We start from the raw sequence: 19,015 nt of genomic DNA on the forward strand, positions 1-19,015 counted from the left end.
TACCTGTCTTTGCTTCCACCCTCTGTAGGCTTCCTTTTTGTGTTTGAGTTTGTCCAGGAGCTCCTTGTTCATCCATGCAGGCCTCCTGGCGTTTTTGCCGGACTCTCTCTTTGTTGCGATGCATCGCTCCTGAGCTTGAGGGAGGTGATCCTTGAATATTACCCAGCTTTCTTGGGCCCCTCTTCCCTCCAGGGCTTTGTCCCATGGCACTCTACCAAGCAGATCCCTGAAGAGGCCAAAGTCTGCTCTCCTGAAGTCCAGGGTAGTGAGCTTGCTGTGCACCCTCCTCAGTGCCCTAAGATTCTTCTATTTTCTCCTTTTTCCTCAGTGGTTATTCTTTATAACACACTCATTATTACAAAAATTATTTGAACTGCAACACTTCAGATGAGCCCTCCAGTAAACTCCTTTTACTCTTCTAGAGCTCTTACTCAAATCTACCCAACCGCACAGGCAGTGACTTCCACTTTTTCGTTAACTCAGCCCACTAACATCTTCAATTTGCTTGAACAAAGAATGGCTAATAAGACCACAAGTTTACTGTCACTGACAATATATGCATTTGCTGGCATCCATTAACTCCCTTCTTTATAGACTGCAAGTGTAACCACTTCACTGCAGTAATAACTGAGAGTCTCCTGGATTACTACACACATTAAGAAACATTCCTGGAAAAACTCTATTTTTTCTGCTAAGCTTATTTTAGATAATAATATGAAAAATATTTTTTCAGACAGCATAGCAACTACAGGTTTTCAGTTTGATATTACACCACAGAAATTTATGTTCTAAAAACAACCAAAGTTGGTAATAGTGTAGCAATTCTTATTTCTAATTGCCAAAATTATCTTTTATGAACCTATTTACCAAAATTTAAATTAAGTTCATTAAATCTGTCAATAGGTATGAGGATAATAATGTCATTTTACTTCAACTGTAGATACAAAATGGAAGAATAATGCAAATGTAGATCCATATCTAATGAATTTGTCTGAGAACAATACATCCATTGATTCTGAACAGATAGACTTAAGTCAGTATTGATCTAGATCTGGAAAATGCCTTTTTTTTGATCAAAATCATGAAAAGAGAAGCTATCTACTAAAAAGCCTAATTGGTATAATTCAATACATAATTCACTGAAATCTCAGACAAGAAGTCAGATCTTAAATTCTAAGTAATTTCATGATATCCTGGAGTTCTGAATGTAGCTCACTATAAAATAGCATGCTATATACACACAGGTACTGAAGGTAAAGGTAAGTCCTAAATGTAAGAATAAGTGGAAGTGAACAAAGTACTTACCAGACCACAGATGAAGGCCATCAAAACCATAGGAGTATAGGTCATCACCAACACCATTGCCTCCCCATCCTTCTCCACCTCCAGGATAGGGGGCATAACCTGAAGTAGAGGCCCATCCAACTCGTAAATGGGTGGGTTCTGCCGTCAAGAATGGATCAACCTGATCAATTATTAACTCAAAGTACCACTTCTTGTATTGTGCAGAGCCCTCAGCAACACCCAAAAATATGTTTGGCCTTATGCTAAGAAAGAAAATGTAAGCCAGTTAGTGTAAACATAAAATGCAACGTACGAATTATATTGTTGTATAATAGTCAAATTCTCTTTGCTAATATGCTGAGTGTAGACGTCCACATTTTGCTTATAATATTTAAAATAGTGACCCATTTTATGACTTTATAAAGCTGTTGTAGAATCATCTTCTAAGGTGTAGGTTCCACACTTTGAAAAACTTATAGTCAAAAGAGAAATAACAAGATAATTTCCTAAAATTAAAAAAACAGGAGTGAGGTTGCCAGGAAATCAAATCCCTTTTAAAACACCCAAGGACTTCACAGTATATTTACATATGCCGTAATAATTATTAGGTAAAACCATGCTCTGTTTTGAATGAGAAAAAAACAACTTTCATCTTTCCATTTCAGAACAGATCTTACTATTGATTAGCAATTTCTATTCGAGCACAGTTTCCATTACAAGTGCCATATTGTTATTAAAAATGTTTTTTTTTCAGAAGTTAATACATAAACACTTCCTAAAGTGTGTGTCTCAATATTGAAAGCTGTGGAACATCTCTTAGGTTACAATATTTTCTTCAATTAATTATTGAAGACATGTAAGATCCATTTTTTATAAAATAACAATAAAAAATGTCACTATACCTTGTCACATCATTAATCAAACGTGTTTGCAAGAGTAAGTCTCTTCTAGGCAGTAGATTGTCACAGATCAAATTTTGATTGGCACGAACTGCAACTCCATTACAGACACAGAGAGAGCAAAGCACATCGAGAACCTTAAAAAAAAAATCAGAAGAAAGTTGGGTAAAGGCAGCTACATATACTATTATTCAGTTGCTAGCTTAATTTACATTCAGAATAGACCTAAAGGAAGGAATATAATATATATTATCATTATTGTTTTCTAAATACTTTCCACATATATGGACCAAGTGTAGTCTGTACTACTGATAGAGGATATAAAACATTCGTGGAACACAAATTCAAAACACAGGGTTTGCAAAATGCCTCAAAAAACCTTCCTTTGAAATTCCTTATTCTCATTTTGATTAGAAAAAAACAAAGCTAGAACAGCTGTATGTCAACTCTTTGCATTTTTTTTAATTAAATCTCATTAAAAATTTGAAATGTAAAATGAAATTCTTTGAGAAATTTACTGCAGCCCAAAAAACTTCCTGAGCAAAATTAGTGGACAATTCTCAACTACAATTCTCAGACTGCTTATGAATCTGTTCTGAAAGCATGTTTTCAATATAAGAAGTAATCCATTTATTTTTAAAATTAAAAACATGAATTCTTATTTAACTTAAACTTAACTTTAACTTAAACGTAAATTCTTATCTAAAAGAATTCACTATAAAACAAAACAGAGTTTCATAAATATCTTATTCTAAAATTTCAGCTTTCTTTTATTTGCTCACAGTCTGAAAAGTGAAAGAGATTGACATAGCTCTTCCACAGATTACTGGAGCAAAAGGTTTTGGAAGAGAGAACAGAGTGTTCAACAACATAGTGTTGTTTAATGCTGAGGGACAAAGCTGCACACTTTTGCAAAAAACAGAGAAGCTTAAAGATACACTTGAGCTCTGACAAGCAATCATTGAGCAAAGAGCCCAAATGGTCTAAACTCTTACAGACCATCTCCAAGACAAAGAACCATCTTCACACTGTTGATTACCATTTTGGAAACTGTTGTACAACACAAGGAGCAGCAGAACAGAACATTTATTTTAGCCACTCCTGTTCTCTGCCCAGTGGCTTAGCACAAAACCACCCTCAACAGCAGTTTAAGCTAATATATTGTGAACTTTGCTATGTCCCAGCCCATGCATTTTCCTTTCTACCATCTCTGTTATTGGGCAGAAACCTCTAGCAGAAGGACAGAGGTAGTAACTTAAATAACCACAGAAACTCTGACCTGTACTCAGCTATAAAGTGTCTTAATAACATAAACAGTTAGCAATAACTTAGAATGTACATATAAACTGTTTAAATAATCTCTATGCACTCGCTGACCATATTTCTGACACAAGGCTTTTCATTTAAAAAATTCTTCAAATCAATAATTTCCAAGATAATTTTGGTTAATATCATTACTGTTTCTTATTTCCTAAATAACAACAGAATTTCTAATCTAGCAGGAGAACAAGATATACTGTTTCTCGAGTAACAAATAAATTCATTACTTCATATTACTTCATTACATACTGATGTTTAGTCAAAGACATTACAAATGGAAATGCACAAATCCGTTACCCAGTCTAATTCTTCTCCTGTATACAATATTTCCCTTTTCTGCTTTGAGTTCTCACTATGAAGTCTACATTAAGATGCTCCAGCTGAAAGGTTATTTTTGCAGGCGAATGGCACAGCACAATAATCTTGCTAACAGCTAAAAAATAGTAAGTTAAACTTACCGCTGCAATTTCAACTTTTTTCTTATGCCTACTTATACCAGTTCATACTCCTTAACCATGCTTAAAAATACTTCTCTCCTTCTCCGTATCTATAGTTGCTAGGTTCTCCATATTACCTTCTCCTGTAAATTAGTAATTTCAGCTCTCTAAAACTTTCTTTGTTCTTCCTCCAGGTTATCAGTCTTTCAAATAAAATTTTAATTGAGGAAGGAAACTCACATCAGAAAATCACACATAAAACTGTATTCTCCTCTGTGTTGTGATGTCATCCTGATCGCAGCCAGAAATTGTGTTCACCTTCTTCTGTCATAATAAATTGCACATTGATGTCTAAATTAATTTCCACCATTACTTCTTCTGGTATAATTCAGTTTTTTTCTGAACACCTGTGTTTTCAGATATTTGGATTATTTTTTCAAGACTTCTTATTTTATTTTATTCTTTTCTGCTACTATTATTATTACTCAAGTTAGGAATGACTTTGCAGGATTTAGTTCTGTCTTTCTGCAGATACAACAATAGTAGTTCACTGCTTCTGCAGAGCCCTGCATCACAAAGCAAGCTACTCTGTCCATGTACTTACAGCCACCAGAATGGTTCATTTTCTCAGCAAACCCAAAGTTCTGACCGGTTATCAATATTTCTTAACTATTTGCTTGTCATACATATTTGCTGTATTTGAAACTGAAAAGCAATTATATATTACACATTTTTTTAATCTCAACAAAGCAATTTTGCAGATGTACTTCAAGGTTTAGAATCATATTTTTCCATGTAGACATTTCTCTGTTTTTTTCCACAAGTTATTGTAAGATTATCAATACTTCCTTAGTTTTTCCAAACATACCTTGTAATTGCGCCCGTGTTTATCCAACAATGAAATAATGGATTTGATGTGCTCCTCAGCTATTATATTTAAAGCTTCTGGGCTTTCAATCAAGATGCAGTGCAACACTTCCAAAATACCTGTATGAAGGCCATAGAAATAATGTCATTAAATCATCTGCACAACTGAACACAATCTAAAAGCTCAGTAAATAACACAATATCTTAAGAGATGCTATTTATTCTCCAGCCTAAAAAGAGAATGAAAACATTTTTAAAAAGTATTGATATGACTATGATGTGAACTGCATTAGACATAAATGCATTATGAAGCTGTTAATTTCTCTTTTCTTTTGAAAATAGCCACAATTTTAAAACCACTTGAGAAAAATGCAAGTTTAGCTCCTTTTCGATGAGAGAGATAAGAGAGAGATAGTTTTAGAAGAGAGCATTGTACAGTATTTTGATATTTTGTTGAACACTCCACAGTATAAAAAAAGTTTCTCTCTATATATATATATGTTATTTGTACTTGTGCCCACAAACAACTCTGGTGTTATTTGATAGCAATGGGACAGTAATCTTCATACTGTCTGACCCAATCCGTTAATTTACCGAAGTCACATTCAACACTGATTGGATGTGGCATTGCATGTACCAAATGTATAGAACCAAAAATTGCCACAAAAATGTCTGTTTAAATGTAATACTTTGCTCAATTCAGAAAAATGCAGTGTATTTGTTTTCTAATGCATATTGTTTTCAAGGAAAACTGCTCTGACATTTATAATGTAAGACAGCTGTGTATGGTGTATTGAGAGTTAATTTCCATTGATAAAAGTGAGTCTCACCTGAGGAAGATTCTAATCTGTCCAATTTACTTATTAGCCAATCGAGGTTACTGGAAAACTGAGTACAATTGTTTCTGTTGCCACGAATGAGAGCAGCTGGAAAAAAACCACAAAGTATAATTTTATAACAGGAGATTTCCTTTTTAAATCACCAATGTTAATCATATCCATTTTAACACAATTTTTATAATAACTTCATAAAATAATAAACAGACAAATCATAAATACACATATCTTACAGTAATAAAGAATTAAGATTTTCATTAATTTGAATATCAGCAACTGACATAACTTCCAAAGAGCATGTAGTTTTTGAAGTTGACAGGGTTCTGCTGGATAAACAAGAATTTCAGCAAAAAAAAATGTTTTACTTAGGTTTTATTTTATTGTTAAATTTAAATAGAAATTATCCACCACCCTTGTTTGATGCAAATGTCAAGCACTGTCATGATCAAGAGCCTGAAATAGTTCTTTTTCTATGTCTTCCTACCAATGAGTGGGAAGATTATACGCAGCAGTTTAAGCTCAAGTGCAGGTTGGATGTACTGCTCTTTAGCTCTACTTTCTTGTTAAAACATGTTATAGAATGGATAGCTTTTAGTCTTCAGCAGCGCAGAACACAGTGTTATTTGAATGCACTTTGAAAGTTCATCAGCATTCAAGTATTTCAAGCAATACTGATTTTTTTTTCTTCCAGAAGTTATTACTCATCATAGAAAAACAAAAAAAAAAAGCCTTTTGTATGTAATTGTCAAGGATTTTTATTATGAAGCATTAACTTAATATTTATTACATGAGAACAAGTGTGTTCAAGATGTACTTGCAGAAGAAAATCAAGACAAAATCTGAAAAGGCCTACGTAGCACTAAAGAGGTTTTTTTAATCCTACTTTTCTTTAAACTCATAAAACTGTAGTAAAATGCAGGAAATGGTATCTCATTACTTTCTAAAGCAATGAGAAGATTTCACCAGAAGCATCTGCATGTCTGTGCTATATGATTAACCTCATGCTTCAAAGCACTCCCCCTGGTTTGTTTTATTCTTGTCCTAACTCTTGACTTGCATATTTTACTATGGTTCAGGACTAACTTTCTTTGTAATGAAATTAGAATGTATTTAAACTCCATCAGAAGACAAGATTCTCCTATATGAGGAATTACGCAACTCAGGTATCAAATCAGTGATTTAAAGAAATACACATATATGTACTTCTCCCACTGTATAATTTTGGCCCTACTACAACACAGAAGCAGTTTGCTCTGAAAGCATGGCACTGAAATGGAAAAAAATCTTTTAATTTCCATTTTATGTAATTATTTTTATTAACATTTAAATCTAAGCTCCAAGTGACAAACACGGATTCAGTAGACCTACAAGTTCTGACTATTACTTTTAGGCTTCTCTTCAGCTTCATATATGAAGACTGTTTTCCAGTTTTTCTAATTTTTAAAATAATAATTCACACCTATTTGCATACCACAGGTACATTTAAACTTAAAAAAAATAATAAAAATGCATTTGGCATGCTGCACCAATCTTTTTCCTAGCTGAGATTTATTTTTCTGTTGTATCATTGCTCAATAAACTCTGTTCTCTGTAAAAAATATAAATAACTATATGGAAGAAATTCTCTAATTTACATGACAACGAATAATACACAAAATATTAGTTGGTGGTGAAGCAGCAAGTAGAATATAAAGAACACATATCCTGTTTTTTTACATTAGTAGATTACTGAAGAACTTACCTAACAATTTGTAAAGGAGGTTCAAAATTTCTTTCCATGCTGTACCATGTTCTTCTCTTGCAAATCCTGCAAAATGAGCTGCGCTGTTGTAGTCATTTAAGCGATCAATGCAATTCAAAACTAGTGCCAGCATTCCCTAAATGCATATGGCAGAAAGGAAAGTGAACTGTACATGAAAAAGCATTTGTTGCTGTCCTTTTAAAAGATTTTTTCCTGTACACATTTAAAAGTTGCATCATCTTAAAAAAAAACAATTGTACTTACAAGATTTGAATATGTATTTTTCTGTATCAGAATCAAACATTTTAGAGAATGATTCTATACTGTTCCTTACTCAGCTAAGTATTACAAAAAGTAAGGAATAAACAAAGCTGACAATAAAGGCTTTTAGAACTTTTGTGAACAGACTCTTTTTTACATAAAATCTTCCTTACATAGGAAAAAAACCCCACACTTTGAGTTTATATACAAAGGAATTTTTGTTGATTAAAAAAGGTGGAAATTTTACTATCCAATAAAATACCTGTAAAGCAAACAAGTTCTAATACTAGAATAGATTTTTAACTTCAGTTTGATTGGAGACTAAAATGGTATTGAAAACCTGCAAGCAATCCAAACATGTCTCATATATTTCCTATTTATACAGAAGCGTAATTATTCCATTTTCAGAGAGGAGCAATTCTACAATTATGTAATTCATATCCTTCTCTAAAACTATCATTCTTCCAGTTTCTAGAGATAAAAAGTTCCTGTTTCACACCCTGGTGGACAGAAAAGACATCAATTTTATTATTCATTTGGGGTATCCAGAATGTATAACTTCATAGAGAGAAAAAGAAATTTCTTGTCACAATCGTTTCTTTTAAAAATGACATCTGTTTGAAGATGCTCAGAAGTATTAAGACTGAATTTTGTGAGAGAGAGCTTGTAGCCTGTGACAACTGTGGAAGTGAAAAATATGTAACAGCAAGTTATCATATGGCATTACAGTCTATTCCATATATATATATCAGCTATGGAACTTTACATTATAAATCATATGCATGCATCTTATTCCTCTCTCTGTACCTCTTCTTTGAATAGATTTTGTCTGTTTTTGAGTGACCGAAGCTTGCTTTGCTTATCTTCATGTTCCAGGTCTTCTTCGGGAAGCTGGAAGTAAGTAATCAGGTCTTGCAGAGTCTGAGCCATCTCCTCAATAGGCAGGGCAGTGGGTGATAGTGTTCTGTTGTTTCCACTACAGAAAAAAACAAGAAAGACTGGCAGCATTATGCATTTTCCCACTGTAATTTACAGTATTATGTAGCAGCCTATTTTCTATTGGTATCTAAATCAAGTCTTGTTATACATATGACATATGTATATAAGCAACAGCTGATCTGAATAGCAAATCATTCAAACATCTATTGTTTGGGTGTCCAGCGCTCAGAGCTTCCTGAAGTGGAATCACGTTTCCCTTTCTGCATTGATGTAAAGAGAAAGAATGATTAAAAATACTGAAAAAATGAGCAGAAGAAATGATACAAGTCAGCAAAAAGATGAAAGAGAAATGAAAGATGTACCAAAGTCCTTTCTTACAGTAATTGATTTTGTTTAGATACTTTAAATCCTATTGATGATATAGGCGTAACGTGCAGATCAACTAAAATAGTAGCAGTTATTGAGGCTGTACACCCCCAGTCTTCTAGACAAAGAACACAGAAAGAACAGGTAATCCTAACCGTTAATTAGGTCTTCTGTATCAACTCTATATAGGAAATAAAGAAGGGTTGGATTTAAAAATATATAAAGCATTTCAAGGAACCTCAGTTGTCAGTAAAATAATGGCTCTTTCCTGTTCAAGCATTTGCTCAGTCTTAGGTGACAACCCAATTTTTCAGGGTCTGGCTCATTATTATAAATAGTATAATCTAGGAGGAGCTGAGTGCTGGCAGAGCCGGCTGTTTTTATATCCTCAGCACAAGAAATACAAAGGAGTACTGTAGTCCCTTGTGATAGTGAAGAAGTAATGTTTTAAATGCAGTCTCATATGGTGGGTTCTGTGGAAGCAAATTCTTAATCATAAACTCATTTTTCTTTATTTTTTCATCTATTAGGCAGTAATACAAGGATGACTACTCGATCATCATAATTAAAACTTCTGCCAAGCACTATGAAAAAAGTTTCTTTAGTACTACATTCTTACCGATTTCATTGTGTATTCTTAGATGTTGATCTCAGCAATTATAAATTAATATGCATTGACACAGAATTGTATTTTACCCTAAAAATCTTCAGACAAAACCAATCATATGGAAGAGCTATAGTGAAGGAAACATGGAACTTTCACTGACTTGAAGATCTTTGTCTTGCTGCTTGTAAAAAGAGCTATTATCGTGTAAGTTTAGTAATGTAAGATAAATGTCATGAACAATTTACTCTAAAGAATGAGGGAAGGGCAACAAAAGTAACAAAAGAAATAGCATAACAAAATTATGCTTCAAAATGCCCCATATTTTCAAACTAACATAGCTAAAGGTATTATTCAAAAAGTCAAATACAACCACATATGTAAGACGGTTTTCATGATACTTCCCTTCATTATCCGAATGCTAAAGCCCTCACCAAAACAATCAGTTTACAAGTATTTCCATGTAAAGTCTCAAACTTATTGGTAACTAAGTTCTGTCAAAATTAAGCTAAACTGATAAGTGCCAGAAAACATTCTGAACAGTTTTGTACAGATTGACAAGCCAGATGATATAAAGCAGTAGAACAAACTTTCTTAAGCAAACATATACTTCAGGAGTACTGAAAAAATTTAAGCTGAGGCAAGTGCATTAATATGGTGAAAGCAAGTCAAATTTTGATTCAGAAAATCTATTTCATAAATAATATTGTTAAAATACAGGCTTGAATCCAGAAAACCAAGCCAGGGATGAAATGTGATAAATACAGTATCTTTTCAAGCTCATTTTGTCAATGGTTCATTAAGATTCAACATCTCCTGAGGACAAAAAGGCTCTTCAATCAGCAACATACAAATTTAGATAAACTGCTTTAAATGATATTTATATCTAACACATTTGTTTTGTTATTGGCCAAGACTGTATTTTTCCATTAAAAGAAAGGTATTATGTGTGCCACATGTGTGGCAAGGATATTAGGCAACTGCTTAACAAGTACAGCTCTTTATATAACCTTCTCAATAAATCAAGATTATGACAGAGCAAGTCTGGTCTAATATTAAATTGTATAAATTCCCTGACTTTTTAATATCCTTTGTAGTATTGACTCCATGCTTAGGGTACTCATATACTGCATGTTTCACAATGCCTATGTATCCAAGGTCTTTGGTGTTTTGATCTGTGGAAATAGCCATCACTGTTTCCACATTAGTTTTTGAGTTCTATTATACAATTAGTGGAACAGCCCAATATGGGGTAATTCTTACTGAGGTATAATTACTAACTGCATTGCCCTCTAGTACAGCAAAGATTTAGAAGACAAATACTATTCAGAAGGTAATTCTATTGATTCTATTCTAAAGTGTTAGAATCATGACTTGAACTATTCCTTAAAATCAGATATAGCCACTGTCTCTCTGCTGAGATGCTGTTACAGACTTTGAATATCCATAAATCCATTCCACTGCAAATAAACGTGTTGGTTTAAACAGGAGATTTAGGAATGCTCACATAATAATTTGGCTGAGAGAAAGAAGTTAAGAAGTTGTTCCTTCTACCTTCTCAGCTGACAGTTAGCCTTCTGCTCTAATTGTTGTTACTGCATATAATCTGTTATACTGCATAGAGTTCAAGAGAGAGAACTGCCTCTCCTCTCATCTTTAAATCTTCCAGATATGATCAGAGGGGTGACAGAGAAGTAGGAGGATCAACAGAATGGGTGATTAAAAAAGTACAGGTAAAATGTTTCAGCCCAGATTTTGAAGGTAATAAATCGGTATTCTCCTTCCGGACATGTGGAGATCTATTTTGTACTTCCTTCTATTGTTTATTGCATGGACTTGGGGCTGCTATGGTTTCCCATCATATTTTTGATCTAAATGCCATTAGGCATCAATATTCCTTTCAATTAGTTTGACAAATTTGAGTAGAGTTAGCTGTAATGTTTGGTCTACCAAGAAAAATAGAAAAATAAGAACCCTTTTATGAATATTGTGAGGTTCTAGCTACTGTAGAATACTTACTAATGGAGTTACACTAAGATCATTTAGCATGTTTTCTTCAACCTGGATTATGATCCAGTTTGCTTCTGGCTTCAAGGTATTAGATTTCATGTAACTAATCTTAAATAAGCTGTTTTATCTATTTAATGGCATTACTCATCAAAATTACAAACTTAAGTCAGTAAAAATATATTTGCTAATAGCTTCTAAATACAAATATTTGAAAGCAGGAAATAAGGATTCTGTTAGAGAAATTCTTATAACTTCAGAATACTGTAAACAAACAAACAAACAAAAAATGATTATATATAAGATGGTAACAACTACCTTACAAACTGGCTGAATAAGCTTGTAGTATTGCGAATGATTCGAGCAGCCTGGGATTCCTCGTGCTGACATCTTTGTAAGGTTAGACCATCATCCATATGGCCTTCTTGGTGCAATATAACCTATTGAAAGTCAGTAATTATCACAATAATTACTGAAAAAACCTTTGTGCTTTTAAAAATTTTTTAACTCATTTCAATATTGCACTGAAAACAGTAATTGCATATATACTGAGCTACTACTTGTTAATCACTTTATCTGAACACCTATTCATTAATTAATTACAAATTTGTCAGTCCCACATAAAAGTTATTCAGAGAAGACATTTTAATGTACCTTTATTCTCCCACAATTCATTAAACATATGCTTATCAAATATTTTCCCATTGAAACAAAAAATGTCTTTCTGTCTATATTCTGGCTGTCAGGGAAAGAGGATCTTCACTATCTTAAGCATCATTTACTAAAGGATTCACGCATGAAAAGACTACTGTCAAGAAAATCAAGCTGGAGTGACAAATATCATAAAAATTATAATGCCGTTAAAGGAGCAACAACATTTATGAGTAACTTCTGACTCATTTAACTATTCTCTATACATTATGTTGGATTCTTATCAGAACCAGATGTAAACATCATATGAACTTCAAGCAATAACAGAGATCCTTTGGTGGGTTTTTAATTTTTCCCTTTAAATAAATACCCAATTTCACAAGAAGCCATCATAATTTTTAGGTATCACAAAAACAAGTCCTGATCATTTTGAGTCATTAAAATCCTACAGCACTTTTCTAAGAATTAAATGTGAGTTATCCTGCTTCTTTGCCCAAGATGTAACCTACTGAATTCTCCACTGAAAAATGTATTTTTTTTAGCTCTGAGAGAGTAAAAATTTGCTGCCCAACTTCCCAGTTAGCTGCGTAATTCTAAGACACTGAATAGTTAACAAAGAAACTAATAATATTATACAAGTAGTTACTGCCACAAATGGGAAGGTTATTTACCGACAGCTTTTTGTACATACTGGGATATAGGTATACCAAAGCACTGGAAAGTGATGGTTTTCTATACTTGGCCGGATCCAAAGTACACATGTGCTCTGTTCCTTCCAACATGCTGAGGAAGTGCTTTTATCACCCTATGAGTGCAAACATCACCCTATGAGCTTATCTGGACCCCAGAATCCATGGAAATGTGATGGAGAAGACTAGGAAGACATTTTCGAATGAGTATATTGATAAAATTATCTTAAAGAGACTAGTTTACATATTGGTCACCTTTCCTCTTTGTTCAAGTACTTCTTTATATAGTGTCACGCTGTGGGTGACTTTGTTAGCTGAAATACCACTGTTTCCATAAAGAAGGGTCCTTGGGTCTCTTAACTGAACAATAACTAAAGAACCATTCTTCCCATCACAAACTAGTAAGAAAACATTTGACAATCAGATAATGTTTCCTCAGGCCATTGCATGTAGCTCCAGATTTTGGAACTACAGGAACAGTACAGGAATGAAAACATTTGACAGATAGAATATTAAAGCTGCCATGCCTTGCAAAGTAATTGCACCTTCAACATTGTGTAGCAGATACACACTCTTCTCCCTAACTATGCAGCAGATCAGGGAAGAGAGAAGACTTTTAGAAGGACCTAATCTTCCCTATTTCTCTGATCAAAAAAACCAAACCCAAAACCTCAACTAAATCATCCAGAAACACCATAATGACAGGAAAGTGCTATTTAGAACTCCAGTAAGTAGATCATGGCCAGAAGCATCCAGCACTGCCTACTCCAACTCCTCAGATAAACCACTTCCCTGCATATAAAAGGGCATTTGGCACTGCCTTGCTTGTTGAGGTACAGCAGGGCATTGGTATTGACCAACACCCTGAGCAATGGTCTCCAGGATGTGAATCCAAAACATGTAGCATATGTTTCTCTGTTCTCTGAGCTCTAGCATTCTGGAGCTCCGCAGGAGTTCATAGCTTGCACAGAAGCTCTCAAACTGAAAAGATAGGCATCCATCACTCATGCTGGATGTTGGAAGAATGTTGAATAGAATATTGATATAAACATCATCACTACCTGGCAAAGTCTTGAACCCTTGGTTACCAAGATCTCAGAGAGAGAAAGAGAGATAGAACAGATCAAAATTCTGGCAGAAATTGTGCAACAGAAGCCTCATAAATAATGCCAAATTTTCTTACATATCTGTGTCTTGCAAAGACAGCATGATAACTAGATACATAAAACTACACCAAAGCCAACCAACAGAAATTGTTACTTGGCATTTTGAGTATTTTATAACAGAACTAATCCCATAGTTGTTTTCTCCTCTCTATAGATTTGCAGCAGCTGTCAGTGATAAATAGCTACATTATGTGAAAAAAAAAACCCTTTGCCTCTTGCAAAAAGAAGGTATTTCTCAGTCCTCCTAGGGTTACTGAGGCATGTTACAAAAAGTGCATGTCAGCTTGAGAAGGATTACAGTGACTGAAAGTGAAAATCTCCTGACAAAATGATGGTGGAGGATGCATACAAAGCTATGACTTCACTTCTACTGTAGAAAAATAAATTTGATATGAAATTTAAAGGGATGTATATATCTAAACTTGCTTACAAAATTATAGTCTGGTACCATATTTTGCAGAGGATGAAAAACTCTTTCTTGCCTCCACAGGAATATCAATTACAGGAAGCGAGAAGGTTTGGGTTTTCTTCTGCTTGAAGGCATTTAACAGGAGAGAATTCTCTAGGTGAGAGGGCAACAAAAGATTTGGAGTCTTTGAACATGAATGAAACAGTCTGAAAGGAGAATAAAAGTGACAGGCAATTATGGAGGTTCTTTTAGTTCCTTGCTGCTGAGCAGAAAACTGGGGGAAAAAAAATACTAAACTTCACAAGAAGCTATTGCAAAATTCTTCACTGAATACAGACAAAGAATCTACATTTTGCCTTTTCAAGAAGTAAAACTGGACCCTCTGAGGACACAGAATCCCATAGCCAATACTGGCATGGGAAAGGAAGAGGCCATCATTGTATGATTAAAACTCTTATCAAGAAAATACTGAATGACTGGTATACAAAGAAGAATTTCTCTGATCAGCCAGGTTGCCGAGAAGGGGTGAAGGGGTTGGGCACTCACTGCCCATATATGACCATGTGTGCTGCATAAATAAATGAGATTGTGCCAAGGGTGTGCTGAGGCCCTCATTTTTTCTATTACAGTGCTTGTGTATGGGTATCCTCTTGTGAATGTACATACATACAGGTAATTAAAGAAGAATTCCAACCTCTGTTCAGTAATGAACTTTTTTTTTCTTTTTCATGTTCTAATGATAGGTTCAAGTTGTAAAAATCTATGAATACAGAATCAAAGGATCATTTGGTAATGCGAAACTAGTACTAAACCCCTTAATTCTGAATGAAATGTAAACATAATTTGAAGAGATAACAGGTCATATGCCCCTAATTAAGAATATACTTGTACCCTACAATCAAAAAGCTGAGAGAAAGACCTTCTCGATGCCACATCAGAATTATATCTAAGATTTTGGCAGGAAACTGTTCGTTAATATCCCTTAAGAAACTTGAGGAGTTTCTAGGGCCATTTCTTAAGTAATAAATTTAATTGCCATTTCATACAACATACTCAATTAAAAAATCTAAAACACCAGGGAGTGTAAGATGACTTACAAGTTTATGCCCTTAAACAGTTAACTGTAGATTTTCAAAAAAGATTTGACCATTCAAATCAGAAATTTCCATATTTTACTGAAGCGTCAAAAGTAAAAATTGAGCCCAAATTAGTAATTTCGTCTGGCAAGGAAAATAGCTAAATACATTTCTTAGTGGCAAAGTTTTTCTTCAGTTACATAGTTATGTTAATATTCACCATTGTTTTCACTTTCAGAATGAAACATTCACACCATTTTCAATAAAACAGCACAAAACTATTAAACCCACAATTGCCACATTGGTAGAATGGCAAAAAACAGGACAGACCAAAAGTGTTATGCAACTAACACTCATTTTACAAGTAATTAAAAAACCCCTCAAACATTACCTTTCTTTTCAAGGGACCTAAACGTGCTGATTTAGCGTCTTGTGCTTTGTAAGTCAACCATAAGGCACTGGCCACGTGTTGGACAAAACAGACTGAATCACCGTACTTTATTTCTGGGACTCCCATTCCATCAATGTCACGTTTAAGACTGGAATCCTGCTTTTCTTTTAGCTCCTAAGAAGATAAAATAGAAGCTGGCATTTAATCTCTGTACTGGAACAGGATAAACCATTGAATTCTACACTGAAACACATTCCAACACTGAACAATGTTTATGCTACTTATGTTGTTAAGATGCAGCTAAATTTCATTTCACATAATTTCTGTTTCTATCCAATTAATTAGTCAGATTCTGATTAAAAATAATTTCAAACCTGAAGCATCATTTTCACTGAAGCAAGAAAAACCAAGTAAAATCCATTACCATGTAGAGATATATATATAAACCTCTAAATGTTTAACCTAACCTAATCAATAATTGAGTTACTGATGTAATTAAAGTTTCAGTTTAGTAGAGTCTGTAGAATTCTATATTTTTAAGATTTTCAAATTTTAGCTTAAATATCAGAAAGAAAAATAAGCAGAAACTTATTTTGAAATTTAGTTAGAATATTTTTACGCTAAAGAATATTTTTATGCTAAAGAATATTTTGCTTATAAATAGTATATGCAGATAGAAACTTCACTTGGAATAATGCCTCTCTATTGCAACAACCAGAAAAGAAGAAAATATTAATTTTTAAAATAAGTACAATTTGACTCTTACATTTATTTTATTTGTGCATTTCTTAATTTTTTTTACATTTATTTTATTTTTCTATTTATCCTCTTTGTAAGAGGAATTGGATTCTTTCAGATCTCTTTTAAAGACATTTGTCAATGCTCGACTGGAATACCCAGTACAATTTTTAAGCCCAACCTATTTCTTAATCCCATTATTCTTCATTCACAACCAGAGGATTTTAAGTCTCCAGCACAAAAGCAAGTACCTTTTTCTTTAAAATAAAATAGTTTTCCTTTCAAAAATGAATTCAAGAATAACAACAGAATTATGCAGCAAATTCTGTAATAGCAAATTATGGATGCATGTGCCTGTGTGTGATTAAACAAAAAACTCTTAAGTAAATACAGTAATTAGATTATATCATTTCTCTATGATTTCAAATGCTGATGGACTTAATCTTAAGTGTAGATAGTTGCTCATTTGTTGCTAAGTAAACAAAATATGTTAGACATTGATACACAGTTTAAATTATTATATGTGTAACAGGTTTTTGTATTTCAATTCAGTTTACTGAATGTTCAACATCTGTGGAGTAAAGAGAAGTTCTACTTTAAGTATGCTAATCTACTTTCATTTACATGGAATTTACCTGTCACATTTCAACAATAGTTTTAGTTGAAACTGATAGCATTATAATGCCAAGATGAAGTAGAATGAAATTACAAGACATTCCTTGTGGATAACATTACAATATCAAGACCATGGGGAAATCATGTCACATCATATTTATGCGGACTGCACTATCACGTACAGATAAAGATGAACTCTTTCAATACGCATTTGCGGTCAGGCCATTAAATGAAAAATACAATAAAATAGCACAAATTTATTAACTGTCAGCAATTAATTATTTGGCTTTACATAGCACCCTGCAGATGAAAGTATTTTTCTCAAATATTGCATCTGCACCAAAAATTTCAAATTAAAGAAATCATAATGTGGTAACAAGTGATCCTAATTAAGTTACTATTTAAAAAAAAATTGAGCGATACTGATCCTTTTGACAACACTAAATGTAAAGAAAAAACAAGATTTTTTGAATTTCAGAAATAAAGCTTTAGAATGATTTTGGGAGCCTGAAGGCTGTTCTCACTTTAAACAATACAGCATAAATTCCTTTTAGTGACATTTTGCTCTTTGTGCTCTGACCAGTTTGTCTAGGATTTCAGCCAAGTCATTTGATGGCAGTGTGCAAAGAGAGGGTATATTTTCTAACATTTGAAAAGTATAGTCAGATAAAGATTATCGGGGGAGAAGGGAAAAAAAAAATCTCTTATCTAGATATTTGTACATATCTTAGCAGCAAAATATCCAAACACTTTATCTTTCAAAACCCACTCTTCACAACCTATTCTCAGTTTAACTCCCTCAGGCCATGAATGAATCAAGTTGAAGAAAACAAATCACATCATGGGTCTGGAAAATGGCAAAGGAAAAATAACAGTAACAAAAAATAAAAAAAGAAAGAAGGAATGAACAAAGAAACTTGAGGGCAAAGCTGTCGAAGATGCAGTTTTCACAAGAGATTTAGTATACTAGAAGAAGAACAAGATTTAGAAAATGAGAGAATTCATAGAATCATAGATTCCTACATGATAGAAAGACAGTAAGGAATGGCAGTGTGAACAGGACAAATAAACCCAAATGTCTTCACAACGCTATTTCAACAGTCGTCTTGTAAAAACACAGTAGGGAAAAAACTCTTGATAACTTAAGAGCTTGTTTACATACCCCTAAGAATGGTAAGACAACCTGACTGCTGAACTCTTATTAAATCTAATCTGCGCCAGCTAATTAAAATTGTATTTTTTGGTGTTGCACACGGTTATTGCATTAAAAGTACTGCCATAGGCTACCCCAATTTAAAAAAAGAAAAAGATAAAAGGTCTATAAATATAAGAGCAGAGGACTGATATATTGAGCTTACCTATCTTGCTAGTGGGCTTACTGTATTCTGTATACTTTGCTGTATGCATTTCTACACGCCAGTAGGCAAGAGGAAAAAAAAAAAAGGTGATTTTAATTTTAACTTCTACTTTCTCCTCCCATATACAATAAGTAGAAAAAATAGCTTAATACCGTATTTGAAATGCAGTGCTGTCCTGGTTTCGGCTGGGATAGAGTTAATTTCCTTTCTAGTAGCTGGTACAGTGTTTTGGATTTAGGAGGAGAACAAAGTTGATAACGCACCGATGTTTTAGTTGTTGCTAGGTAATGCTTACACTAGCCAAGGACTTTTCAGCTTCCCATGCTCTACCGACTGAGAAGGCTGGAGGTGCACAAGAAGC

The 19,015-nt window shown here is 33.6% G+C and overlaps 1 protein-coding gene across 5 annotated transcripts in view; it reads right to left on the reverse strand.

Moving 5' to 3' along the window:
* The window catches only part of RYR3 (ryanodine receptor 3), a 282,481-nt gene that overhangs the window by 168,309 nt on the left and 95,157 nt on the right, over positions 1 to 19,015 (reverse strand). For all 5 annotated transcript variants that reach the window (XM_009283662.2, XM_009283665.2, XM_009283664.2 and 2 more), the window contains exons 11-18: positions 15,944 to 16,117; positions 11,880 to 12,001; positions 8,453 to 8,621; positions 7,385 to 7,520; positions 5,638 to 5,733; positions 4,809 to 4,927; positions 2,187 to 2,320; positions 1,306 to 1,547 (exon numbers count right to left, since the gene is read on the reverse strand). In XM_009283662.2, coding sequence (XP_009281937.1) covers positions 1,306 to 1,547; positions 2,187 to 2,320; positions 4,809 to 4,927; positions 5,638 to 5,733; positions 7,385 to 7,520; positions 8,453 to 8,621; positions 11,880 to 12,001; positions 15,944 to 16,117 — 1,192 coding nt within the window. The remainder of the gene's footprint in view (positions 1 to 1,305; positions 1,548 to 2,186; positions 2,321 to 4,808; positions 4,928 to 5,637; positions 5,734 to 7,384; positions 7,521 to 8,452; positions 8,622 to 11,879; positions 12,002 to 15,943; positions 16,118 to 19,015) is intronic.

The sequence above is a fragment of the Aptenodytes forsteri genome, unplaced genomic scaffold (assembly GCF_000699145.1).
Source record: "Aptenodytes forsteri isolate BGI_AS27 unplaced genomic scaffold, ASM69914v1 Scaffold342, whole genome shotgun sequence".
Taxonomy (NCBI): Eukaryota; Metazoa; Chordata; class Aves; order Sphenisciformes; family Spheniscidae; genus Aptenodytes; species Aptenodytes forsteri.